The 27,775-nt window shown below is 39.2% G+C and overlaps 1 protein-coding gene across 8 annotated transcripts in view; it reads left to right on the top strand.

Moving 5' to 3' along the window:
* PTPRK (protein tyrosine phosphatase receptor type K) overlaps positions 1-27,775 on the top strand; it is a 415,019-nt gene that overhangs the window by 114,112 nt on the left and 273,132 nt on the right. For all 8 annotated transcript variants that reach the window (XM_081941530.1, XM_081941529.1, XM_081941536.1 and 5 more), the window contains exon 3: positions 21,319-21,590. In XM_081941530.1, the coding sequence (XP_081797656.1) occupies positions 21,319-21,590 (272 nt within the window). The remainder of the gene's footprint in view (positions 1-21,318; positions 21,591-27,775) is intronic.

Raw genomic sequence — 27,775 nt, 5'->3', positions numbered from 1 at the left:
TATTCCATTCCCTTCCTGGTCCCCAAGAATTCAGGGTGGTGGAGGGCCATTTTAGATCTGAAGCGCCTGAACAGACATCTGGCCTACAAGCGCTTCAAAATGCAGTCCCTTCAGTCGATCCTAAGCTGCATGCGACAAGGGGATCTGCTCACCTCCATCGATCTCAAGGAGGCGTATCTGCATGTGCCCATCCATCCCGCACACAGGAAGTTCCTGCGCTTGTGTTACAACGGAAAGCACTTCCAATACAGGGCGCTTCCGTTCGGACTTTCTTCTGCACCCAGAACGTTCACGAAGCTTCTTGCAGCTGTGGCGGCCCACCTGCGCAAGCTTCCAGTCCGCCTGGAGTGCTATCTGGACGACATCATCATCCACTCAAGGACTCATCAGCAAGCGGTGAGAGATGTAAACGTCACAGTTCACACCTTACAGGACCACGGTTTTTCAGTAAACATGGAAAAAAGCAACCTGACTCCTGCCACACGCATACAACACCTGGGCGCCATAATAGACTCAGTATCTTGCCAGGTGTCCCTGTCTCTGGAAAGAATCCGCAACCTCAGGAGCAGAATCCGGTTGTGTCTTACCTGAACGGTCGTTCTCATGGCGCTGCGGAGAGTACAAGACCCACCCAGGGTGATTGTTTAGCTCCGAGATTGTATCTTTACACAGGTGTGAGCTGAGGACGTCTTCGTCGGACAAGACCTCGTTTTTAAAACTGAGCCAGAAGAGGCAAAGGAGGCGTGGCCAGAGGGGGAAAAATCTACTCAGTCCATGGGCAAACAGGCTGTGTTAACCCATCCTTGTACTCTCCGCAGCGCCATGAGAACGACCGTTCAGGTAAGACAACGGTCATTTTCTTCACTGGATTTTTTTTTAAAAAATCTTTGGATCAAAATGTGAGGAAATTAGTATGCTGCAAAGCAAAATGCCACTTTTTACCATCATCCTTATTTATAAGATTGCTTCAGAGCCCTCAAAAACATTCTGAAAAGCCTGGGTGACTGCAGCATAATATTTTATTTGGAAATATGCCCAGTAGCCTGGGAGGTGAAAAAAGACAAACCATGAATGTAGGTTGTATGATACAGAGCATCCCGAGGGACTTAGGCAGAGTTGGGGGAACAATTTCACTAATACGCTTTACTTGAAAAGTAAATGTTTTGCGATTGCTGTGTTTACCATGTCTTGTGCAACTAAGCATATCTCCCATATCATGCTTACAACATTTCAAGTGTCAGCGTAGGATAGAAAGGTACCACCTGTCTCAGGTATATATTGTAAGTCCATATCAGGCTAGGAATTAGTATCGTGACGTGCAGTTCATTAGATAGGGCTAAAAACAGCTTTTCTCTCAAAATGTTTTCTCTCCTTTACAGTGTTTTTTAAAAATATGTGCCGGCAGTGAATACATCTTTTCTTACCCATGCATTAAATCCTATTTTTAAATAGATTAGTTCTGTTTGCACATGAAATGGACTCTTGTTAGTATCTTGTGCAGTAACTCCCTGACAGCATTGCAGATTTTCATTATACATATCTCTGGGTATTTCAAGTTAAAAACGGAATAGAAACATAGTAAATTTAAAAAAATACCTCAAAAAAACAGCAAAAATAACACAAAGTAACAGTATCTGAGTTGCTAAATAAAGTGCTCTTGTACAATGAAGGAGAGAAAATGTATACGGTCTTGCTTACATACAAAATCAAGTTTTTCTTGCATTTGTTGCATTGGCGAAGTGACATCTATTGGCTTCCAAGGTATGACTAGAGTTCAGTGACTGGTGCACTTGATGTTGCTTAGCTGTCTCACAAAAGCAACCATCAAATACACATTCTCAGCTGGAACCAAATAAGTTTGTCCTCACCCTTGTTCCTTGACGGACATCCCCTTCTCTTCTGACTGCTTATCACTGTGGAATAGCAAACATCCACTAGAAACAACGGTTTAAAAAAATTCAAGGTCCTGTTTTATTTAGCTCTCAATTTTCTGACCTCTTTTGGTGAAGATAAGCTTGAATATTGGCACAGAAATTAATTATGGTGATATTATGGTGTTTATGGAAAGAATGGTGTTCTTTCCATGAAAGTTCTACATTTTGTATGATTTATAGTATTACCTGAGAAGTTACTTGTTTCTGTCCCTGTGAAAGGCTGCATCTGTCAACATGATGGAACAGAAATTCAGCTAATTAATTTGTGCAATAACACTACATCAGAGGAAAAATCGATATACTTACGAGAAGAGGAGCTTGTAAATGGTTTTTCCAACTACACATTTTAGCATAATATTGTAGTGCCAGGATGGTGAACCTATGGCACGTGTGTCACAGGTGACACATGGAGCCATTTGTCAGGGCACGTGAGGCGCTGCCCTCTCAGCTGGCCAGCGCGCATGGTGTGCGCTGGCCAGATAAGTTCACCCTTTTTAAAGCCATTTTTCGCCTTCCCCAGGCTCCAGAGGCTTTATAGGAGCCTGGGAAGGGCAAAAAGAGCCTCCCCCTCCCCCCGGAGGCCCTGCGGAGGCTTCATGAGCTTCCCTGAAGCCTCCAGAGCGCAAAAAACAACCTGGCCCTATGGGCAAACCAGAAGTTCAGGAACGGACTTCCAGTTTGCTCGGAGAGTCGTTTTGAGCACTCTGGAGGCGTCAGGGAAGCCTCCTGAAGGTCCCTGAAGCCTTTGGAGCGCTAAAAACGACCCTCCGAGCAAACTGGAATTGACTTCTGGTTTGCTCGGAGGGTCATTTTGACTGCTCTGGAGGCTTCAGGGAAGCCTTCTGAAGGTCCCTGAAGCCTCCGGAGGGCCTCCGGGGGGGCGGGGGCAGATGTTTTCACCCTCCCCAGGCTTCTATAAAGCCTCTGGAGCCTGGGGACGGAGAAAAAAGCATGCAAAAAAGGGGCGTCCCACACACGACCTCCCTGCACTCCCCCCACTTATGGCATGCGAGCCAAAAAAGGTTCGCCATCACTGTTCTAGTGCTTTGAGCTTTCTCTACTGTTAAGGAAGAATTAAAAATTAATTTGCATTACAATCTATTCAATGGAAACCATTTATTTTTGAATTTTGTTAGATGCAATTGACAGGGCTAAGATTTAGGTTTTTAGGTAATGCTAATCTGAAGGAATAAACTCTTCCTTCTTGCCTTATTTGTGAGTGATTTGGAATATCTGTCTGAATACTGTAACTTGCTTCACATATACAAGTCCTGTTTTCTGGCTTTCATACACCAATTTAATAGTTATTGCTTTATATTAAGAGTAGGACATCTGAGTCATATACCAGATCAGCTTCTTTCAATGTGCATCATTGGTGCTTTGGCACAAAATTTATCTTAACTCTATTTTGACACTCGCTACACAATCTCCTTCTAATGGTGACTAATGGGACTATAAAGATCTCATGCTACCTCTATCTCACGAGACTTGGTTTCCTGCTGTTAAGTACAGAGTTTCTCATTATGATGGCAGCCTCTGCTGGGAGGAAGAGTACTGTTCATTTAATCAGGGTACTAAAATCAATTCTTCCCATCTGAATGTGAGCAAGAAAGATCTTGTAATATTCTTTGTGTTTTCTAATCTTCAATTGGCATTGATTTCTTGTTGTAAAGCTGTATTTTAAGTAGGGTCAGAATCTCCTGGATTGACCTGAATGTTATTTATCCAAATTTAATTGCTGTGATATTAAATAAAAAAGTAAATAACTTTAATCTAGAAGAAATTTACATCCGTATATAATTTTTTCTCTGATGCAGAATCAGCATTAAAGAGTTTTTTTTTAAATGACTGTTGTCATAAATGACAAAATTAAAATTTTGCAGGAAAGGAGGATATAATGCTTATAAAGGATTTGTAGTTTGGCGCCTGCAAGAAAAAATCCGTTAATGTAATCAGGATTTTTTTTTAAATGAGCCAAATATTTTACAAAATAGTATCAGTAAAATAGAGATAAATTTGTAAGAGATAAATATAAAGAGATACTCTCTCTCTCTCTCTCTCTCTCTCTCTCTCTCTCTCTCTCTCTCTCTCTCTCTCTCTCTCTCTCTCTCTCTCTCTCTCTCTCTCTCTATATATATATATATATATATATATATATATATATATATATATATATATATATATATATATATATATATATATATATATATATATATAAATATATGTATGTGCATTAGGGTGGGTTATAGCTGGCGTTACTGCCAGTTCGCTCGTTAATGCGCTGGATGTGTGCTGCGCGTGCATGCGCAATTCAATGGAAATTGTTCTGGCAATTGCAGAACTAAAATAAAGATGGCAGCAGTGACCGAAAAACTGGTTTGGGGGCGTAGCTAGCCTGAGTCACTGCCTGTTCTGCGACCCAGGCCAGCATGCCACTATCGCTTTGGCCAAACCAGTAGGAACCCACCTCTGATGTGCATGGAAATACAAGTTTGTTCTTCTATGTGTTATATTATTTTGGAAAAAGGAGCTATTTGTCAGTGTTGCAAATATGCAGAATTAAATCAGAGTCCAAGGCAGAGCTATCCTTAAAGTTCCAATTTAATAAGACAGACATGTTGGCACATCTGTGGAAATCCCAAATCTAAAAACTTCCTGGGATTCCATCCAGTTGAAAGTTCATGATGTTATCCCCACACCCATAAATCCATCACATGGTCCAATCTTCTTCGGCCACGCTGGCATCTCCACCCAGCAGTTTCCGGTCAGGTGCAGAAGTGCGGAGACAAAAGATGACCTTGGCTTCTAGAAAGGAATGACAACAACACATTCCACAATTCTACTCCTTTCTATTCCCCCTCCCAATTACTACACTAATGAAACAGCATAATGAAATAATAGAGAGTGTGGCAGGCCAAAGATCCTAAAAAGCAGTATAACTGCAGGCCTGACACTATTTTTATTATACTGGTTGGTGGCGTGCTTTTTTTCGTTAAAATTTCAATTTTTAGTCTGAAAACCCATATTTCCCTTAAGTGATGCAAGTTGTGCACCCAGATGTAGATGTTTAATGAATCAAGAAATGTTGCAATGTTCTCTCTCTCTCTCACACACACACACACACGCACACACACACACACACTCACTGATTTGATAATCAATTGATTTCTACTTACTTTTTTAAAAAGATAAATCTAGATGTAGTATCTATTATAAAGAAATGTGGAAGGTTTCCACCCATCGATTTAAACTTGTTTGTCACTGTAGATGAATAACACTTACTCAATAGGAACAGCACTTAGATTTATATACCTTATACCACTTCGTAGTGCTTTACAGCCATTGGTGGGATTCACTTATCTTCCCTGCACATGTACACCACCTTCTGCGCATGCACAGTGCTTGTGCATTATGCTCGGGCAGATGGGTGGAGTCTCTCGCAGTCGCCGCTACTGGTTCGCCCGAACTGGAGAGAACCGGCTGAATACCACCTCTGTTTCCATCCCTCTCTAAGCAGTTTAAATCGTGGTTCTCTTGTGTTTCTGGAAGGAGGAAACCTATTCCCCTCGTGCCTTATTCTTTCTCTCCCATTTTAAAGTAGACATGACAGACACTGATTCTGTGACCTTTTCTATTGTATTTGATCCCATCCTGATCAACAGTAATATTAAATGAACATAAATTAAGGAACTCCCTATCCAGTTGCATATTACTGTATCTGTCCAAATCAGATGCAAAAATAATATATAAGGAATCTAAGTCTGAAATGAGACTTCTTTCAGGACATCTCTCCCCTTTAAACCTGGAGATAAAGGTATTCTGGCTGTCAGCATTCTTTTCATCCACATTTAGTGCAAATCCTCAGAGCGAGGCAAGATAGTTTAACCATTAAAAAATCGATGTTTGTGTCAAGCAGCTACACACCTTTATATCACCGACAGACAACATGTAGCTTGGGACATTTTTGAGGAACTCCAAAGCTCTGTTTGATTATCGATTTCGAAGATTGGCACTATTTAGAGGCAGAGAGCACATGCTAGAAGCCCTAAAACATAATTCTAAAAACAAAGGAATAAAATGCAGCCATCTTTTCCAGAAAGGGGCAGTAGCAGACCCTGCACACTTTACATAATTGCCAGGCCATTGGGGCCCTTTAGACGTTTAGCATTTTAAGAGACTTAAAATATATGCTTTTTATATACTGTCCTCGATTTACACTATTGACCCCAACATTTCTGTTGTTAAGTGAAACATTTGTTAAGTGGGGTTTGTCCCATTTTACGACCTTTTTCGTCGCAGTTGTTAAGTGAATCGTGGCAGTCAATAAGTTAGGAACCCGTTTGTTAAGTGAATCTGGCTTCCCCTTGACTTTGCTTGTCAGAAGGTCGCAAAAAGGAATCTCATGACCCCGGGATATTGCAACCATCATAAATAATGAATCGCTTGCCAAGCATCTGAATTTTATTTATTTATTTATTTATTTATTTATTTATTTATTTATTTATTTATTTATTTATTTATTTATTTATTTATTATTTATTTATTTATTTATTTATTTATTTATTTATTTATTTATTTATTTATTTATTTATTTATTTATTTATTTATTTATTTATTTATTTATTTATTTATTTATTTATTTATTATTTATTTATTCACATTTCTAAACCGCCCCCTCTCCCAAAAAGGGACTCGGGACGGTGTACAGTCCACAATAAATCACAGATAAAATACAAATATAAATAGAGCTATAAATATATGTATGTATGTGGAGGAGGTTAAAATTAAGAGTCCTGTACAGAAGAATAAATATGAGGCTAAAAGCCCTAAAAACAATTAAAACTAAAACATTACCCTTAAAATAACCAGATGAGAATATACTACCAGGAGTTCATAGATGTAACATTTATAATCATGCTAGTTGGAACAGGTGAGTCTTCAATTTTTGACGGAAGGAGCGGAAGTCCGAGGTGGTTCTAATGTCAGGGGGGAGGTCATTCCAGAGGGTTGGGCCCATCACAGAGAAGGCTCTACTCCTCGGCGCCGCCCGCTGGCATTGCCTAGTGAACGGCACTTGGAGAAGGCCCTCTCTGTGAGAGCGGATTGGCCGCAGGGATGTATGTGGGAGGATGCGATCCCGCAAGTAACTAGGTCCTGAGCCATGGAGCGCTTTAAAGATAGTAATCAGGATCTTGAAACGCACCCGAAAAACCACAGGTAGCCAGTGCAGCTCGCGCAGGAGCAGGAGGATTACATGACATGGGGATGCTGCAGTCGTAGGTGTGAAAAATGGTCGTAAGTCACATTTTTCAGTGTCGTCGTAACTTTGAATGGTCACTAAATGAACTGTTGTAAGTCAAGGACTATCCATAGTGTACATTAAAAACAGAGGCATTTATAAAGAACACTTGGGGATCAACATAGTATCCTTAAATATCCTTAGTTTTTAATCTCTGCCCCATCACCCTTAATTTTTCTGACTTTCTTTTCTGAAAGTAGCACTTAAGGACATTATGTTCCCACGATTATATGAACAGTGTTCTCTCCTGTGTGGTCAAAACTTTCAATATTTCTATCTCTTTTTAAGCCACCCCTTTCCTTTTGCTATCTTTTAATCTAAAGTTCTCTCAAAGGAGAAAAGGTTTAGGCTGTTTACAACATTATTTTCCTGTTACAAGTAAGCTCTTCTAGAAACAATGGGTGTAGCTATGCTCTAGTTGGAACTGTGCCTGAGCATCCATCCTATAATTTTGACATTCTTTCTGGCATATTTACCAAACAATTGGGCCGCTGATACTTGAAAATGATATTAGGAATGTGTACAGAAATGTTTTTTTCTCGCCACGGTACATATCTTTGTAGCAGGATATGATATTAAAAAGTTATGTAGAATAAATGCAAAGATTTCATCAGTATCGTGTTGAATAACCAAACAGTATCAGTGAGGGAGAGAGAAGAGGCACCATTTTCTCTGCTATAATGTATAATTCATAATTACCTGCATCCCATCTCAGTGAAAGTCATTTCTCTCAACAGTTCAAAGTAGTTTTGTAAACCCAGGCCCTCTGTCCTAGTGACCTGATCTAGTAAAACAAATTTAAACTGCAGCTCCTTTAATGTTAGTACTTCTCATGCCCTCCAAATATACCTTAAAATCCTTTTGTAGCAGAACTGGAATTTATTTAAGGGGGGGGGGACATAGACAATATGCAATAGTGTGCATCACTGAAGAATTCAGCAGTCTCTGTAACAGCACATTCTATATTCTGTTTAAACCACTGTTTTAATATGCAGTGCTTGCAGTTTTCTACCTCTATGTTCTTATTTAAAACACAGGAGCCTGTCAGCAAATAAAAGCTTAATGCCAAAGTTTTTGTGACATGAAAGAGAGGGGGGAGAATTGAGGGTTGCCTTGGAAGTCAGTGCTTCTTCAAGTGTTTCCCACAGAATCTTCAAATCAGTCTTTAAGCAATTCTTTCTGTTTGAAATGTGGAGAGTATAACTATCAGAGTGCCACATCATACATGTTGGAACTCATTGGATGTCCAACATCGAGTTCTTTCCCAGAGAGCAGAATACACACTGGATTTCAACAAACGAAGAGAAGAGCCTAGTAGCAAAAGCCATTTGAATTCTTGATTACCAATTCTATTTATAGTAGTATGTTTAGGACTCCCGTTTTATCAGTCAAATGAAATAAACAAGCTCATTCAGAGGCAGTAACTTTGGGATGTATCCAGAATCTCCATGAAGTATTGCCCTTATCTTGGAAGCTAAGTTGGGTTTTCCTTGTTAGAATCTGGATTGGTGACATATTGGAATACCAAAACTCTGGACTGGGCTGGGAAATTGAAAAAAAAAAGATTCAGAAGAAGGAAATAACAAATGATTTCATTAACATTGCCAAGAAATCTGGTCAGATGCAATCATGTGCATCAAATTTGACTGAAGGACATATTTACCTATATCTTATCTTATCCATGAAGATGACATTTTGAATTAATGATAAACACGCAGAGAAATTGGGTGCTACTCTCTCTGCTGCTACCCAGGATTTTGTTTTGTTCCTGGAACCTTTAAGCTTGTTGCTCCTCTTTTTCAGGACTACAATGTAGGGATATTGTATTTTGGATTAGAAAAATCTACACAACCCCTAGAACAGGGGTGTCAAACTCACAGGACCCACAGGGCCACCCTGGAAACAGTGAGGGATTGGCTTGTGGTGCCCATTTTCGCTGGCAGAATGCTCAGGCCGCCACAGGCACCCCTGACATGAGTGACATCTAGCAGGGCATGCCCACTCTGGCCCCACCCATCTCGTCCCCTGAGATCAAACACAACCCTGATGCGTCCCTCAATGAAATTGAGTTTGACAGTCCTGCACTAGAGCAACTGTCCCCAAACTTTCTCACTTTGCGGTTGGGCAGCAGCTGCAATGGCAGAAGTGAAGGGATAGTTCTGTGCACACAGTAGGTGACCACACTCTTGCACGCAGCTCACACAATTGGAGCTGTGTGAGCATGCTCGTCCACCAGTTGCACAGCCTGGTTCTGAATGGGCTGCAGCCAGGGGATTGGGGACCCCTGCACTGGATGAAAAAGGAAAATAGAGTCACATAACATTGTTAACTCAGTACTGTCTCACATGGCCAAATGATTTTTTTGCAGCCTAGATATGATAACCTAACAACATGGACGGTTTACTAAAGCTTTAACAAAAACATAAGATACAATATGCATACTGTATATGCACTCGACATGCAATATAATTTGTCTGTTATGATTTATTTCTCCATTAAATAATGCTTTTTTTCTATTAAATGAAGCATTAGGCTCACTGTCCTTCTCCCAAATTTTGTCTGGTTCCTACTTGTCATTGGAATGCTACGCAAAGCCTTTATTGTAAATGTGTTTGCTACTTTTATTTTTATTCTCTATTACAGCTGCAATAATTTCATTGCTTATATTTTTATAATACCATTGCAAATATATTTCTAATTACTTCTTATAAGCTACACTAATGATGCTGCTATAAGTTTTTCTATAAATATATGTTAGAAGATGAATAAATAAATAATTTTAAAAGCAATAACAGTGAGGAATGGCAGATGGCTTAAGATAACTGAATATGAATAAGACTTGCAATCCTGTACATGCCTACTCAGTGTGCTGAAGGATAAGCCAATCCTACCCTGGCGACAGTCTAGTCTAGAGTCCAGGGGAAGTAGGTACCAGCTCCAAAACAAGTCAAGTCAATCAAGATGGCTTTGTCAAATCTGGGCATGCTCAACAGGAAGAGACGTGGCCAAGGATCAGATTGACTCAGTCTCCAAAGTGGAAGAGAAATCTACACCCACAAAATTGGCTTATCCTTTAGCACAGTGAGAAGTGTATTCTGTAAGACCAACGCTCTTTCTGTGCTATGCTTATGTAGTGCTGAAGTATGTTGTATTTCACTGTATACATCAAAAGTAACAACAAAGGAAGGACTGGAACTCTGCTAATTTCCCTTTCTTGAGTCTATATAGGGCACCTCTCCAAATGGATAATCTACACCAGGGGTAATCAACCTTTTTATACCTACCACCCACTTCTGTATCTCTGTTAGTAGTAAAATTTTCTAACCGCCCACCGGTTCCACTGTAATGGTGATTTTTAAGTAGGGAAGTAACTTTACTTTATAAAATTTATAAAGCAGAGTTACAGCAAACCCCTAACGCCCACCATGAAAGCTGGAACGCCCACTAGTGGGCAGTAGGTACAAACACTGATCTACACAATCATCTGCCCATCTAGTTTCTCTGAAACTTACTTGACAATTTGAGTGGGGTTTTCGTTGTTTTTGTTGTTGTTCTGAGAGGGTACTCAGTGCTCTCTGAGCTTGGTTGTTTTCTTGCAGAATTTTTGTTACCCAAACTACGACTAGCACTGATGATGTTACCTAGTTTGGGTAATGAAACATCTGCAAAAAAACAATAAAGCTCAAAGGACACTAAGGACTCCCCATTTCAACCCTGAGCTACAAATATTTTACTGTATTTCTGTGTTTTACTTTAGTTTCATCTGGTTTGTGAGCGTCCAATGGCACATATGTTGTTTTTGGGTGGGAAAGGTCTTGGAGATGACATTTGAATCAACTGCGGGTAGAGATTCTCGGAACAGCAAAACTTCAAGCTTAGTATCTCTGAAGTGTAGACCAACTTCAACTTCTAAGTTAGCCTGAAGACTCATTTGGAAGTTATTCCTTTTAGTTACACTTGAATCATCCTGTTAAATAACTTCGGCCATGACTTAAAACCAATATTCTTTTGATGAGAATCGTTAGTACGGAAAATAAATTATATACAATGTTCTTTTTAAAAAAGTTGCAGCCAGAACTTTTCCCTGGAGACAGAAAATTCTGATACCATTAAATGAATGTCATTTTTTTTTAAAGGAGTAAATAAAATTTGATACTTTTCAGCTATAAATAGGGAAATAAAATAAAAAAACTTTGAAAATGCCCAGAACAATTTAGTGGTTTCCTAGAATGTTTTTCTTTTTTACTTATGAAGGTAAATACTTGCCAATTAACTAATATACCAAATAAAATAACATTTTAATATTCCACTTTCTAGTTTAAAACCATAGTTGTCAATATACCTCTCTCTTCTTCTCTATTTGAAGAAAAATATAGCATTTTTTTGTTATTTTGAATGAATATGTAGATGTTAACTTTAACTTAACTTTATTGGATTTCTAGACCGCCCCTCTCTCAAAAGAGACTTGGGGCGGTGTACAGTCACATTAAAATAGTTGAACAGTAAATATACATGTTATAAGTATACAATAAATAAATTAAACATAGGACTGGATGAGGTAGTAGAAGTTCCCTGTACAATTTAGTTAAGTTAGATTAAAATTTTTAAAAAATTTAAAAAAGTTAAAAACATTAACCTTAAAAGCTATCCCAAATAAAATATCTGCCAGGAGGTAAGAGTAGAACTATAAGTGGGCCAGGCCGGCTAGTCGGAACAGGTGAGTCTTAAGTTTTTGTCGGAAGGAGCGGAAGTCGGTAGTAGTTCTAATATCGGGGGGGAGGTCATTCCAGAGGGTTGGGCCCATCACAGAGAAGGCTCTACTCCTAGGCGCCGCCCGTTGGCATTGCTTGGTGGACGGCACCCGGAGGAGTCCCTCCCTGTGTGAGCGAATTGGTCGCAGGGATGTATGTGGTAGAATGCAATCCCGCAGGTAACTAGGCCATGTTGTTTATAGGTTTACAGATAGAGAGGTTATATCCCACACAAAGGAATTTTGAGTTATTTGTAGGATTTACAAGAAGACACTTATCATAATAGAAATTGTAAAGAAACATGTGGATGGATTCTGTTGGTATAATGAGCTGATTTCAGGCCCTTGTCAATCATGACTGAAAGCAATAACCATACAATAATATGATGATGATGATATTTAAAAACTCCTTCATTTACCTGATTTGAGGTTTTTGAGTTAAGTCATTTGCTGCTTTAAGAGGTATCTTGGATTCTCTTTTTAACTGGTAGAGCTTTAAAGAACATAAATCAAGTAATTACTCAGTAGCTGCTCAGTCTCTGAGAGTGTAATAAATAAGTGGGTCTAAATTAAGAGTCAATGGTGCAGCCAGTAATTAAAGGGTTCTTTTCCTGTTGGCCATGTGCATAATCACAGTCATGAACCTTGTATTATTGTCTAGACTATGAGTTCTGCATTGCAAAGTACCTGTTCCTCAGATAGTAATTTAATTATTGCAGTAGTGCCCTATAGTTTATGGCACCGGTTTTATCAGAGAGGTTATAACTTGGACTGATCGCTGGTCTGACCTGCAATAGATTCATGCAGAAATTGAAGCTTCATCTGTCTGTTTAATTATTTCATTCGTGCCCTGTAGTGTTATGGCAGAGATAGGTTGCAAGGACAGACTTACATTGATCAACACAAATAGAGTAAAATAAAATTTTAAAAAAACCACTTGCTCCCATAGCATCAACCATGTTCCAGGTTTCAGAATATCTTGACAGTTTGATTAAAAAATGGAGGGTATCTACTAAATATAGTTCTGTTAATTCATTCTTGGATATATTATCTGGCAGTATTCATTCCCTTTAAGGTAAATTTGCTCCCCACTCAGGCTATTGCACGATCACATTTAATTTTAGAGATGGATAGCCTTTTTCCCCTGCACTCTTCAATCTTTACCCCAGTCTTCAGATTTTTATGAGACAAGAATATTGTGAGATGTGTGAACATCTATTACGTGCTGTCACATGTAATTGCACTTGACAGGGGACAAACATGGCAAAATGTGCCCTAGAAAAGAACAAAACAATATTCCTCTGCCATATTTTAAATAGAAATAGTGGGATAGTTCACGAGACAAGAATAATTATTACCTTAAAGTTCTGCCAAGTAGCCAGGTTTACTTTTAACATGAATCTTGCTTGATGATTTTTTTTTTCACTTTGGTAATCCCCAATCCTGAAATTAATGAAAACATCAAGTCCTCTGGTTGAAATTAAACATCATCTAGTGGGTGATGAGCAACGTGATTTCAAATCGAGCTTGGCTTCCTACAATTCTCTTAAATTTAACATTATAGGGACAAGGGAGTGAAATAAAATAGATGTTAATGTATCCAGCAATAATATACAAGTCTTTCCAGTTTAAACAAAGAAAAAAGAAACACTAAAACATGCCACTACAAAGTAAACTTGGAATTTGTCTGAAAAACAAAAGATGCTCAGAAAACCTAAGGTAATATAGGAATTAGATGAATAAGGCTTTAGCTGCCATTGAGCTGTCACCATGTATCTTTTGGGCATTTCCCATGTTCTGCGTGTGTGTGCGTGCACACACACACACACACACACACACACTTTCTAAGTGTTGGGCTGAATTTTTTTTGCCAGCAAAAGAAAGCATGAAATCAGAGTCCTGGCTGCACTTGGAAGCCGAGTCACTGCTTGTTTACCAGGAGCTCAATATTCTCCTTGTCTCCTTCACCAGCTTCATTTGGAAAGGATGGTTTAGTTTCATTTTAAGCTGAGCCTTGGAGTAGTTTCTTCCTCCTTGTCCACCTGTAGTTCTGAAGTTGGAGGTTTGGAGCTTCTTAAATTGGCTAAAAAACACACTCAGCTGTATTTATTTATTTAAATGTATTGGCCACCCAACCCCAGTGAACATCATGAGTGGCATAAAAGAATTCTTGTTCAGGGACATTATAAATTGGGGGGGGGGTGTATTTGTCTGTGGCAGTATGGATGTGTGGTATGGATGTGTGGCCTCATTGGGTGAGGGCTTCCTACCAACTGCCTTGAAAGAGGCGGTGGTGAGGCCCTTGCTCAAGAGGCCTTCACTGGACCCAATGGAGCTGGCTAATTATCGTCCAGTCTCCAACCTTCACTTTTTAGCGAAGGTTGTTGAGAATGTGGTGGCACAGCAATTTCCATGACACCTTGACGAATCCGAATATCTAGACCCACGCCAGTCCGGCTTCCGACCCGGGCACAGCACAGAGACAGCCTTGGTCGCGCTGGTTGATGATCTCTGGAGGGCCAGAGATAGAGGTTGTTCCTCTATCCTGGTCCTATTAGACCTCTCAGCGGCTTTTGATACCATCGACCATGGTATCCTATTGCGCCGGCTGGAGGGGATGGGAGTCGGAGGCACCGTTTTACGGTGGTTCGGCTCCTACCTCTCCGACCGGTCGCAATGTGTGTTGACGGGGGGGCAGAGGTCGACCCTGAGGTCACTCACTTGTGGGGTGCCACAGGGGTCGGTCCTCTCGCCCCTCCTGTTCAACACATATGTGAAGCCGCTGGGAGAGATCATCCGTGGTTTTGGGGTTGAATACCATCTGTACGCTGATGATACTCAGCTGTACGTTTCAACCCCAAATCACCCCAGCGAGGCTGTCGAAGTGATGTCCCGGTGTTTGGAAGCCGTCGGGGTCTGGATGGGGGACAACAGACTCAAACTCAACCCCTCCAAGACTGAGTGGCTGTGGCTACCGGCACCTCGGTTCAGTCAGCTGACTCCAACGCTGGCCATAGGGGGCGAACAACTGCCCCCTGTGGAACGGGCGCACAATTTGGGCGTCCTCCTTGATGCCCGGCTGTCAATGGACGACCATGTGGCAGCTGTGGCTAGGGGGCGTTCCACCAGGTTCGCCTGGTGCGCCAATTGCGCCCCCTTCTGGACCGGGATGCCCTACGCACGGTCACTCATGCACTGGTGACGTCTCGCCTGGACTACTGTAATGCTCTCTACATGGGGCTTCCCTTGGGACGCGCACGAAGACTGCAGCTAGTCCAGAACGCAGCCGCGCGGGCAGTCATGGGGAGTACTAGGTACTCCCACATAACACCGCTCCTGCGCGAGCTGCACTGGCTACCTGTGGTCTTTCGGGTGCGTTTCAAGGTTTTGACCACCATCTTTAAAGCGCTACATGGCATAGGGCCTAGTTACCTGCGGGATCGCATCCTCCCACATACATCCCTGCGGCCAATTCGCTCTCACAGGGAGGGGCTTCTCCTGGTGCCGTCCACTAGGCAATGCCAACGGGCGACACCAAGGAGTAGGGCCTTCTCTGTGATGGGCCCAACCCTCTGGAATGACCTCCCCCCCGACATTAGAACCACCACTGACTTCCGCTCCTTCCGGCAGAAACTGAAGACTCACCTGTTCCGACTGGCTGGTCTGGCATAATTCTTAACGTCTACCTCCTGGCATATATATTTCCTACTGGTTTTTTAGGGGACTTAATTTTATAAGACACTGGGGTTTTAAACTTTGTATATTTTAAATTATTTATTTAGCAATTACAGTTCTGTCTATTTTATCCTCCTCTTATTTATGTATTTATCCATTTAATAATTTTTAATTGTTATTATGTATGATGTTTTTGATATGGACTGTACACCGCCCCGAGTCCCTTTTGGGAGAGGGGGCGGTCTAGAAGTGCTAATTAAATTAAATTAAATTAAAAAGTATTTTCGTCTCCGTATCATACGGCGAAGCAAGACAAAATAGATCTAAACCAGAAATCCACGCTGAGGCCTCCAGAATATACCATCTTCCGTGTCAAGACATTTATAGCAGAGGTGGGTTACTACCAGTTTGTACCAGTTTGGGTGAACTGGTAGTGGAAATTGCCACTGGGTCACCAAACTGATAGGGACGGCAGCGTCACCACGCCCCCGAACGGTTTCCCCGGTTGCCACGGCATGTATTTTTGACATGTTTAATGTTCTGCGCATGTGCACACCTATTTACAGGCAACTGTGCACACATGCAAATCATGCACACACCGAACCGGCAGTAATGCCAGCAGAAGCCCACTCCTGATTTATAGGGGTTTAGGAAAACACAACTGATGTACGTAATAGAGACCAAATGTATTGAGGGAAAGAAATATTTTTCATTAACTGTGAGAAGCTTCCATTATTTTTAGCATTTCAAAGCACTGTTTTTTCTCCTGTCAGACAAAGCTGTACAATAGCCCAAATTCTGGGCTATTTGCATTGGGCCTCTACACTTCTTCTTCAGTTTATCATTTATACTTTCCACAACAAAGGGAAAATTTGACATTGCTGGCTGCAGCCTTTTTCTTAGAGTTCCCTTAATTTACAGACTGCCTTTTTGAGGAACCTGCTTGAGCAAACTAAATTATTTTGGATAGTGAAAGTCTTATTTATTCCAACAGAATTTGTAGAAATGTGGCTCTAAAATTGTCAGGTAGCAGTGGTGAAATTGTTTCCTTTGATCAAGATGCTTAAGATTTTTAATAATTGGCTACATAACTGTATTATTACTGAACTTATAGAGGACCAGCTATTATAGCATATTGTTTCCAGAAAAAAAATGTGATTGAGAATGATATCCTAAATTATGGTGGACTAAACTGTGTGAAAGAGAATCTTAATGTATTGAGCATGTGGATAATCCTAGTATAGTCTATAGCATAGGTCAGTGATGGCTAACCTTTTTGTCATGCCCACACACAAAATGCAATGTCCTCCCCCCGTGCGTACAATCCTTCCGGACTTCCAGGAGGCACATTGAGCCTTTTTCCCCCTCCACTAGCTTCAGGAAAGCTCCTGAAGCTTCCGGAGGGAGAAAAATGGCTCCACAGGTCGTTTCCCAAACTTCCGTTGGGCTGTTTTTCGCTCTGCCCAGGCTTCAGGGAAGCCTCCTAAAGCCTCCGGAGAGTGAAAAATGGCCGAAAATAAAGGCTAAAAATCAGCTTGCCAGTGCACACATGTATGCTGGAGCTGACAGGGCAACACCTCGTGTGCCCTCAGAAATGGCTCCGTGTGCCACCTGTGACATGTGTGCCATAGATTCACCATCACGGGCATAGGTTTTTCCTGAAGTGAGCTCAACATTCACTGTGATGTACAATAGTTAAATGCTGGTCTAGAAACTGGGAAACTATAAGTTCTAGCCCTCCTGTAGATTTGAAAATCAGTGGATTGAATTTGGTTTAGTTGCTCTGTCTCAGACCAACCTACCTTACTGTGGGGAAAATAAGAGGTGAGAACATTGAGCTTATATACTACTTTGAGTTATTAAAAAATAAAAGGGGACAAAATTAAATGAAATAGAAAAAATAGTATATAAGTGCTGTATTTGAAATGAGGTAGAGTATGATTAACACAACTACCAGTAGTCTTAATTTACTACTATTTTAATAGTTCAAAGTTATGACAGTCTTGAAAAAAATGATGTCCTCAAACTTACATGCATCATACAATTGGAAATTCGGTCCCAATTGCCATCATAAATGGAAGACTACCTATATTTTCCAAAGCTATTCAAGCCTATACAATTTTAAGGCTAAATGCTCAACATGATTCTTTCTGTGTTGCGGAGAATCTTTTAAAGTATCTGTCACTTTATATCCATCGCATTGCATTCTGGCAAAGGAGGGAACAGATTACATTTCAAGTAATCTTATTTCATCCAGGTAAAATCTAAAGGTTTGGAGGATTGATATTGCTGTGTATTTCATTGGAAAGATAAAGAAAAGCTTTTATTCCAGCATTCAGGATTTTTCCCCAGTGCAGTGTAAGGAAGTGGCAAGCTATTAAACAGCAGGAGCATCAGTTTCTGAGCTGCCAATGTCAGCTTTCTAGACATAGTATTTGTCTCTCTTGAAGGAGTTTGTTCTGCACTAGCATAGGCTTTTGCATTTCAGAAGAAGTAAACTGGTAACTTTGTTTAATCAGATGAGATATCTGGAGCACACTATTGGAAGTAACCAACAGTGACCAAGTGAATCCAACCAAGCATGCTTACAAACCCATATTACAAATGGTGGAGTAAGAGCAGTGAAACAAATTTACTTCTCTGCTCTTACCACATCTCCTGGTAACCAATCAATGGACCTTCTTCAGTTGCCCTTCCCTTGCTGGGGATGGATAGATATCACAACCTGTTGGACTTTTGTTTTGTTCAGCATTGGAGAATAAACTTATTTATTTACACTCATTGATCACTGAGGGCCAATTGTTAGATATCTATAATAGCAACTATGGTTTCCACCAAGGTCCTCTGTTCCGGCGGGAACAGAGGTTGATTCTATTGGTCTGGCAGCTCCCTATAAAAGGGCTGCTGTCAGACACAGGCTTCGCTGGATTGTTCATACTTGTTGTATTTAAAAAAGAGCTGTTGTACTGTTAGCCTGTGTCTGCCTATCCATTGCCCGATCTAACACCAATATTTATTGCACTACTTTTATGTATGCATGTGTGTTAAAATGTATGTTCAATACATTTTGTTTGTTTTTTACTTATAATTTTGTGGATTTTTTTCTAGTAAAGGAACTCATCAATTAAGCTTTATCGATATGTGGCTGATACTCGGTTGCATCTTTTCATCCTTAGCCAGATAATTCTTGAATTGGCACCTCCTGCTTAAAGGGCAGGTGGCAGTTGTTATGCTTCTTCCTGGACTAAGAGAACTAAGAAGCCTTCCTTATAGTCATTCATGCCTCAATCACCTTGCAAGGTCTTTTGAATGAGATTTTTCTGATTTGAAATAATTAAAATCTTATGAGGTAGTAAGTGCAGGTTAAAACAAAATCGAGGAATGAAAGTAACCTTAGCCCTAACCCTATCTATTAAACCTTTAATAGAACGTAAAGATCTTAGCTTTTATTAGAAACTGAAAGATGATCCCATGCATCTTGGAAAAAAGGAACTGCCATGATTTTAGAGATACTTTAAGAGGGGGAAAAAGGTGTTTTGCATCCAAGAGCTGCGCTCTGGAAAAATAGTAGGATGCTTGCAGAACTGTCTTTATTGTCTACAGAGGAAGGAGCTCATTTTGGAAGGATGCAGACTTCTGCTATCCTGGCATCAGTTCATTTCGTGCTTTGAAGATAAAAGCCAGCCCTTTGAACTATATCGAGAAATGAACTGGAAGTGAATCAAATCCAAAACCAAACAAAATAAAGTGGGCGACATGGATTTCTGATGTGTTTTTTTAACTCTCCCCCCCCTCCTTTGGCATCCAATTAATAATAACCCATATGTTAGTGGTTATTTCTGTATTATCTAGGAAGGGCCGCAGCATTTACTGGAATGTCCTGATGTCTTTATAAACATCTCCAAAGATTTTTTTTGGCAGTAATGTTGTAAAAAAAGTGATTTACTATTGTTTACTTCTGAACTGTTTCCCCCCTGTTTCTCAGTCTAGCATACAATCCTCAACTAATCGGCCAAAAGCCACAGGTTCTCTCCAAAATTCACATATTGTTCTCTATTGAGTTTGATATCCCAGTTTTGGAACTGCCATCTAAGCACAAATGGAGATGTGTAAAAATGTGCTCAAGGACATATCTCATCAATCTATGCTTAGGGGTACGTGTCTGCCTGTTCTTTGAATATGAGAACATAACAATTTGAATTCTATGCATCACACAGCATTTACTTTAGAAACTCCTAATGTGCTATATTAAGTCATTTCTGATCCATCAGTGTAGAAATTGCCAGTAATGATGGCTGTAAATATCCTAGTGCCCAATTATCTCCAGATTTAAAAAAAAAACAAGTAAAATTAGGTTGGGCAGCAGCCAGTGCAGTCATGCAAACTTTTTTCAAAGTTGCAACTCCAGTGCATTCAGTGTGGCTAATCAAAATATTAAAAGTCAGTGAACTTTAATAGCTTCATATTCATTTGTTTTTCCTTAGAAAATTGCATGTCAGTAATATATTTAAGATGTTTTTCTGTCTGCAAAGTATTTCAAATAGTGATTAAGATCTACCCACAGATATAATAAATGTTGAATTTTCTGTCAAACACTGACCTATTTTTTATTTTCACTGAGCAATAACCTCTCAAACTTGCATTACCTCAAGTTCATTTTCAAAGCTAGTTAATGAAATCACTCCTGAAAGCAAGTAAGCACGTAGATTAACTCCATTGTATATAAATGTAGATAAATAATTTTGGAACCTTCGGTGTTGGCAACTTACTATTTTCTTTAATATGTTTTCTTTAAAAGATTCCAAATATCGAGCCCTCTGGTGGTTTGTAAGTATGTATCTGCCTGTCAGGGTTTTTTATCTCCAGTATTGTGCTTATTAAGAGAGTAGCTATGATGGCAGAATGACTGTCTCTGCTGGGAAATTAGTGGATCCCTTCTCCAGTTGGTTAGACTAGATGGACCAAGTGTTTGTCCCAGCAGGAACACTTATGAGCATGTTAGACTCTCATAATAATTGAACCATAACAATGCCCAGCAAAAAAGTATAAATTGAGCAACTGAAACCTTATCCAAAAAGGATAATCCCCAAAAGAAAGAAAAAAGGTCCGTATTAAACTGAATCCCCATAAAGGAGGAAGATGAGGCAGAACGATGTCTATAAGCACATCTCCCAGCTTCCTTACCAAGATTGTTGACTCCCACTAAAACCAGTTCTTGCTATTTTCCCACTTCCAACAATACACAAATGCAAAATTGGAAGTCAGAGGCCACGTTCTGAAAAAGGACCAGACAAAAAGTTTGATGTTAATTTTAATAATGACTCTTGATTAAAATGAGTTTTAAAAAATTACCTGTAAAATATTTTTGCTTTTCTAAATTAGTTGACTTCCTGCACAGAGAGACACAAAATGTGGATGAAAATTGCTCTTTCGCATACACAAAAGTACACAGAGACACATTTACAGGAATGCTTGTCTGCAATCACCTGCTTGGCTCTGTAAACAGCTGTAACTGCAAAAAAGAGAGCTATTTCTAAAGATGGGAATAAGTGTGCACACCTTATTGTGAAAGCAGGGATTGACCCTCATTGTCTTCTGAATGAATTGACTTGTATCTCCATATTTACCTGTTGTTGGTCTTCCTTTTTTCCTCTTGTTAGGTTCCTACATGATAGTGGATTCTTCACACCACAGCCACGGAGAAAAGGCTCGGCTTCAGCTTCCTACCATGAAAGAGAACGATACCCACTGTATTGATTTCAGCTACCTTTTGTACAGTAAGAAAGGGACAAGCCCTGGGACTCTGAACATCTTGGTTAGGGTGAACAAAGGTCCTCTGGCAAACCCCATTTGGAATGTGACCGGCTCCACTGGCAAAGACTGGCTACGGGCGGAGCTGGCTGTCAGCACCTTCTGGCCAAATGAATACCAGGTAATGAAAGTGATGAAAAGTGTTTGTATCCACTAACAGCATGTAAATTTCTCCACCTCCTGGCCATGCATCCTTAAGACGTCATTAGAAAAGGAAGCTCATACTGCAGCGCAGAAATAGTGAGAGGCTGTCAATGAATATTCCAGGTGTGTTATACCTGTCAATTCCCCCGCATCTCTGGAAATGGGACCAGAAGGTATTTCCAAAGGTTTAGGATGTGGCATTGATAGAAATATTCACTCATTCTCAGCAGCTGCTGAGAATGGCTATCAGTGTCTTTAATAGGTGGAGATAGGTATTGTGCGTAGGGAACAATAGAGTAAATGATACACTCATCTCAAATAGGATTGTGTCACGTGGAAGTTCTGATCAGTAAGAGAGGTATTTTGCTAATAGTTTTTAGGAAGCATTCATACACTGGAGCCTTCTCCTCTATATTTCCTGCTATTATGGCTATTCGTTTATGCAAAACAACAAAACAAATGCTAAGGGAAAATAAAATCTTTCCCATTTCTCTCCATCAAAAGAAATGTAGGTCATATGCATTTGTTTACACCAGCTTTTCATTACTGTAAGATGAACCGGCTCTAAGTGCCACCTAATGGAGTGCCATTGGAAAGCCATATAATCTTGTACAGTTTCACGGAGAGAGAAAAGCTCCATCACCCTAAACTGTTTTCTTGCTTTGTGAACAGTGTGTGCTTTTTTTTGGAGGGGGGCTGTTCTTTTGTAAGCACTTCCTTTCAATACATGAGGTCAACACAGCTGCTTAAAAATACCACTTCCCTTCCCCCTGTGCAAAGCTGGTTTTAATGCTGTGTTTCACTACAGAATGTAGCGTGAATGTCTCCTTTGTTCAGCTGCAATTCTCTCTGACAATTCTTCAGTTGACTAACTCTGCTGGTTGCATGTTAGCCTATTGAGAGTTTAACAAACACTCACATAATGTCACATGTGAGGATTGACAGCTATGAATTTGCTTTTAAGGGCTTCACTTGAAAAGTAAAACAAAGGCATAGTTATGCTCAGCATAAATTTGATATTACAGGGAAGTAGAGCCTACCATAAAGAAAGCAGACAAGCAGACCTTTCTTTTTTTTTTTGCCAAAAACTTTATTTTTAATTTTCAAAACAAACATAAAAATCCTCCTTCTTTACATCCTGTAGAAAGTGTATCAGTTGGTTACAAATGGTTTTTGTGCATCTCTTCTACCGTCATCAAGTATAATTCATATTAACTCTAGTATCGTAACTCAAATGTTTATACATATTACCATCATCATACCTCCACTTTTATTTGACTATAATTGTTTAAACATCCTTCATCATAAAATATAGCAAAATTTAATACATAACCACATACTGGAATTTCATTTACTTATTTATAAAATTCTCCATTAACATTAAATCCTTATATCCTATTCTAGCTAAACATCAATAATATTTAATAACAAAGTTTTCTAATCCTCCTTTCCAAATCGCTGTTTACAATTTACATCCAATTTCCTTATATTATACCCATACATATATATATATATAGATTATTATTATCATCCTTTCTTTATTTGGCTATATTCTATATCACATTTCCCCCCTAATAATCAAAACTTAATTGTGTCTAATTTAATTCTCTCTCTTTTTTATTGTTATTATTATTATTGACCTTTATATATAATCTCGGGTATCATTCAATATTCATATCCATTTATTGCTTATCATAACACTACACATTGTATACAGTATTATCATTATCAATTTTTTATTTAACTATACCTATTATCACTAAATTTCACTAGGTTTAGCTAGTAGTTTTAAATTATACTCTTCCATCTATCAACCTGTATCTTTCCAATAACAAAACAATCTTATGTCCATTTGTGGTATCAGTCTTCTAAGCTTCTTCTTAATCAGCTTTGTATGGACTAGTCCTAGCAACTCCTTGCTTGTAAGATCTCTCATATAATCCTTATGCCCTCTTTCCGCTTCTTTATTCTACTTGTCTTTAGTTGTCAGCAGTGTTATCCATATTTTCGTTAATAAAGTTTCATAGTCCATAAATTCTTTACTTTCTTCTTCTTCTTCTTCTTCTTCTTCTTCTTCTTCTTCTTCTTCTTCTTCTTCTTCTTCTTCTTCTTCTTCTTCTTCTTCTTCTATGTCTTGCCCTTTGAAATAGGTTTTCTCTCCATTTATTTCCTCTTTCAATATTCCATTCTTTGCATTTTCAAAAACAAACCAATTACCATAATTACCATAAATGTCAGCAAGTTTAATCGTTTTATATTCATTTTCCACTTCAATTCTTTGGATTTTAATCCCCTCATTTTGCATTTGGTGAACATCATCAAATTTTGGTGCATTTGGTGAACATCATCAAATTTTGGTGCATTTGGTGAACATCATCAAATTTTCGATCGCGTTTTTCTGTTAGCTGTTCCAAAAATTCCAATTTTTGTTCAATTCTCTCATATGTATTTGTTAACTTTAGTAATTCTGAAAATATTGTCTGCAAGCTTACAATCTCTCTATTTTCTTGACATTCTGCCATCTTAAACAAAGTGCTCTCGCTTGGAACGTTTTTTTAAGTTAAAACATGGATTCACAAAAGCCGTTTTTTCCCCTCTTCTCTGGTTGAAAACACACTTCAAAGGGACATTTGGCTTACCCCTATCACTCTGCAACGAGCCGTCAAAACAAACCGTGAAGAAAGGGAAAAGTTCCACTTAAATACACAAAGCTCCAATCAACAAAACCTCCCAGCATATAGCGCTTTTAAAATATTTCTTTTTTTATATCTGTTTTATACAAATCTAATAAAAAAAATATTTCAAATTAGAAAAAGAGGTCCAGTCTTTAAATGAATTAAAAAATAATAATACTCACAGCGATGAAAGAGGAAAGCTTTGGTCTATGAATCACTGAGAGTCACAGAAAAAGAAAGGTAGAAAAAGAAGACTCAACCCGTCCATTTTAAAAAGCTTGTAAAAATTCCATCCATGAAAATAACATAAAAAATGGGATAGCCACTGTCCAGAACCGTTGCAAGTTTAATTTCGCTGCTTGATTCTTCTATTCTTCAATTTAAATCAATTTTTAAAAAGTTTTTATAGGCAGTCTCTCTTTTAAAACAATGAAGATTCTTCACCAGCTGGAAACACTTTCACTTTCCATTCCTTCCATTTGGGGCTGCCCCGACTTCATCAGCCTTTGCTGGATTTTTTGTCACCCGCTTGAAGAAATTTCTCTTGCTTCTTTCGGGGATTTTGCAATATCCCTGAGTTCAGCAAGATGTATTCTTCCTGTTCACTGTCTCTTCGGGACAGTTTAGATCCGTTTAGACCCCCCCAGTGGCAAAAGTGTCGATTGCGATCTCAGAGCATTGAGACCGCACACCGTGCCATCGCGACTTCGGCCTCGCCCCCTCAAAAAGCAGACCTTTCTATGTATACATATTTATGTTTATATATATACACCATGTTTTCCCGAAAATAAGACACGGTTTTATTTTCTTTTGGCCCACGAAATAAGCACTTGGCCTTATTTTCAGGGAGGTCTAATTATTTTTGAGGTGCAGGAGTCGGCACGTGTGGTTACCTCATGGCTGCTGCTGTGTTGCAATATTTTTGGGGAGGGCTTATTTTAATGCATGTGCTCAAAAGCTCGATAGAGCTTATTATCCGGGGAGGTCCTATTTTCAGAGAAACAGGGTATTTTTCATTTAGAACAATTTGCAAAAAAAGTAGTAAGTCAGAACAACATCTTTGCTGATCAGCTACTTTAGTGCAACTTTATATATGTAGGAAGTGAGAAAGCGAATATCACCCAGGGTTCACTGTCATTTCTTTTCCCCATTCTTACCATCAAATTATTAACTTGAATAGTGAAATGTTAACTTAACCATGGATGGTTGTCTGCCAGAAATCCCCCCTCCCTGAAAAACAAAAGCAATCAACTTGACACATGTGTGAATTTCTTGTTATCATCTGTCAGGCCTTGCTTTTTTCAGCTTCACTGAATAGAGATGGATCCTGGTGGGAAATAATGAAATAAGTTCTAGGAATTTAGGGTCCTACATGAATGTAATGGAGTTTGGAATTGCAAAATGTCTTGGCAAATTCTTCAATTGTGAAATGGCAGCCTGTGTTTTATAGAGGAAAGAAAAAAAATAATCTTCGTTGTTAACACAATGGATTCCGGGTGGTCTGATAAGATTAAGGATTTTGTTCAATGGAAAAAAATGTTTTATGTGATGTGAGTCATAGAGGCTTCTTTTTGATGCAGAGCCAAACTGTTTATTAATACTTGGGACTATGCTAAGATGGTTTCTAGTAGTGGTGTCACTACAGGTTGAATGATTCTTGCATGGCAATTCAATGTATGGGGACTCCGTTGGCATAATTTTCCTTCCCTGTTCATTTGGTTGAGATGAAAAAATGGAACTCATGCTGTTCTTCCCTTACATTGTTTTATTGCTGACAATGACTGAACTGTGCCAATGTCCTTTATTCTCTCTTGAAGTCAGAATGAGTTCAGGGCTCTCTTGAACTCAGATGTCTTTGCATCGTTTAAATTTGACACTGTAAACTCTGAAGAACTAAGTATGAGATTTTTTTTATTGTGTGTGTGTGAAGCACACTTCTGAATTCTCTAATGTTGGGATACATATTATCAAAGGGATTCAGAATATGTGGTAATTAGGATGGAGTGAGTGGTTAGTGTTTAAAATAATTAAAAATGCTTTATTAGTGTTGTTCTTAGTGTTTGTCCTGCTTAGTTGCTGGGCCTACCTTTTTGCATTGCACATGTCTAATTCTTACAGCAAAACTTAACAATGCATGTTGCAATATGGAGTTTTATTTCTTAGCCATCTTGTTATAGAACTAGACAATGATCAATGGTGAGGGAGAATTACTGGCCGAAGATTACCCAACTAGTTTACTCTGCCAAGGAAACCCTGAGTTTCTCACTCCTTGACCAGTATCTTAACCATGGCACTATGCTGGCTCTCTAGAGCAATGCTTTAATATAATAGATGAATGCTATATGGGTATTTAGTGTTGTAACCTGTGCCATGAGGTTAGCAGAGGAGATTTGGAGATCAGTATAGTTTTATAGCAATAGCAGTTGCACTTATATACTGCTCCATATTGCTTTACAGCACTCTCTGAGTGGTTTACAACATCAACATATTGCTCCCAACAATCTGAGTCCTTATTTTATCAAACTTAGAAGGATAGAAGGCTCAGTCAACCTTGAGTGGGTCAGGATCAAACTCTTGGCAGTGGGCAGAGTTAGCCTGCAATACTGCATTCTAACCATGCACCAACACAACTCCTTATTTCTGCAATCTTCTTTTTTATTGATATACAACTTGGCATTATTGGTTATTTTGTAATATCATTTTATGTATTTAGCTATTGTAACATGTCTTGATTTTAATTATATATCACCCTAATATGTTGGAAAACGGCAATATATGATAAATAAGTAAATAAATTTACATTGGAGAGTTACCTTATTTTTTTGTAACAAAACAGCCACAAATAGAACTCCTTATGATAGCAAGTTGTAACTGCTGTTGCTCTTACCTCTGATTAGAAGCATTCTTTTGAAACAGCTTTTATCATATGACATGGCAGCCACTGGAAAAATAGGCATCTGGTGTGTGTCCATTTGAGAGGAGTTCCAGAAGAGATGCTCTGTATTGTGCCTTGTTGAAACAAAGCTCCTCTGCATTAAAAAGTGCAGTACGTTGTCTCTGCAGCCCATAGCATCTTGTCAAAGCAAATGATGTCCCTCTTGCTCTTCTAATAACTCTGCTCTAGTAATAAATGATACTGAAGAATTCATGTCCAGTTTAGTGACCAGTTTAGGAAATTTTGAGCTGAGCTTGTTGATCAGAAAGCATGTAAAAATGCAAGTAGACAAATAGGGACCACCTTTGGTGGGAAGGTAACAGCGCTCCGTGTGCCTTCGGCATTTAGTCATGCCGGCCACATGACCATGGAAACATCTCCAGACAGTGCTGGCTCTTTGCCTTAGAAATGGAGGTGAGCACTGCCCCCTAGCGTCGGGAATGACTAACACATATGTGCAAGGGGAACCTTTACCTTAGGAAATTTTACACATGGTATCCCTAGATAGACAATATTGCAACAAATTGGATTGAGGAGTAGGAAATAAAAGAT

Source organism: Natrix helvetica (assembly GCF_964273705.1).
Source record: "Natrix helvetica genome assembly, chromosome: 2".
In the NCBI taxonomy this organism is placed as follows: Eukaryota; Metazoa; Chordata; class Lepidosauria; order Squamata; family Natricidae; genus Natrix; species Natrix helvetica.
The sequence above is the reverse complement of the archived record's forward strand: the minus strand, read 5'-3'. Positions and strand labels throughout refer to the sequence as shown.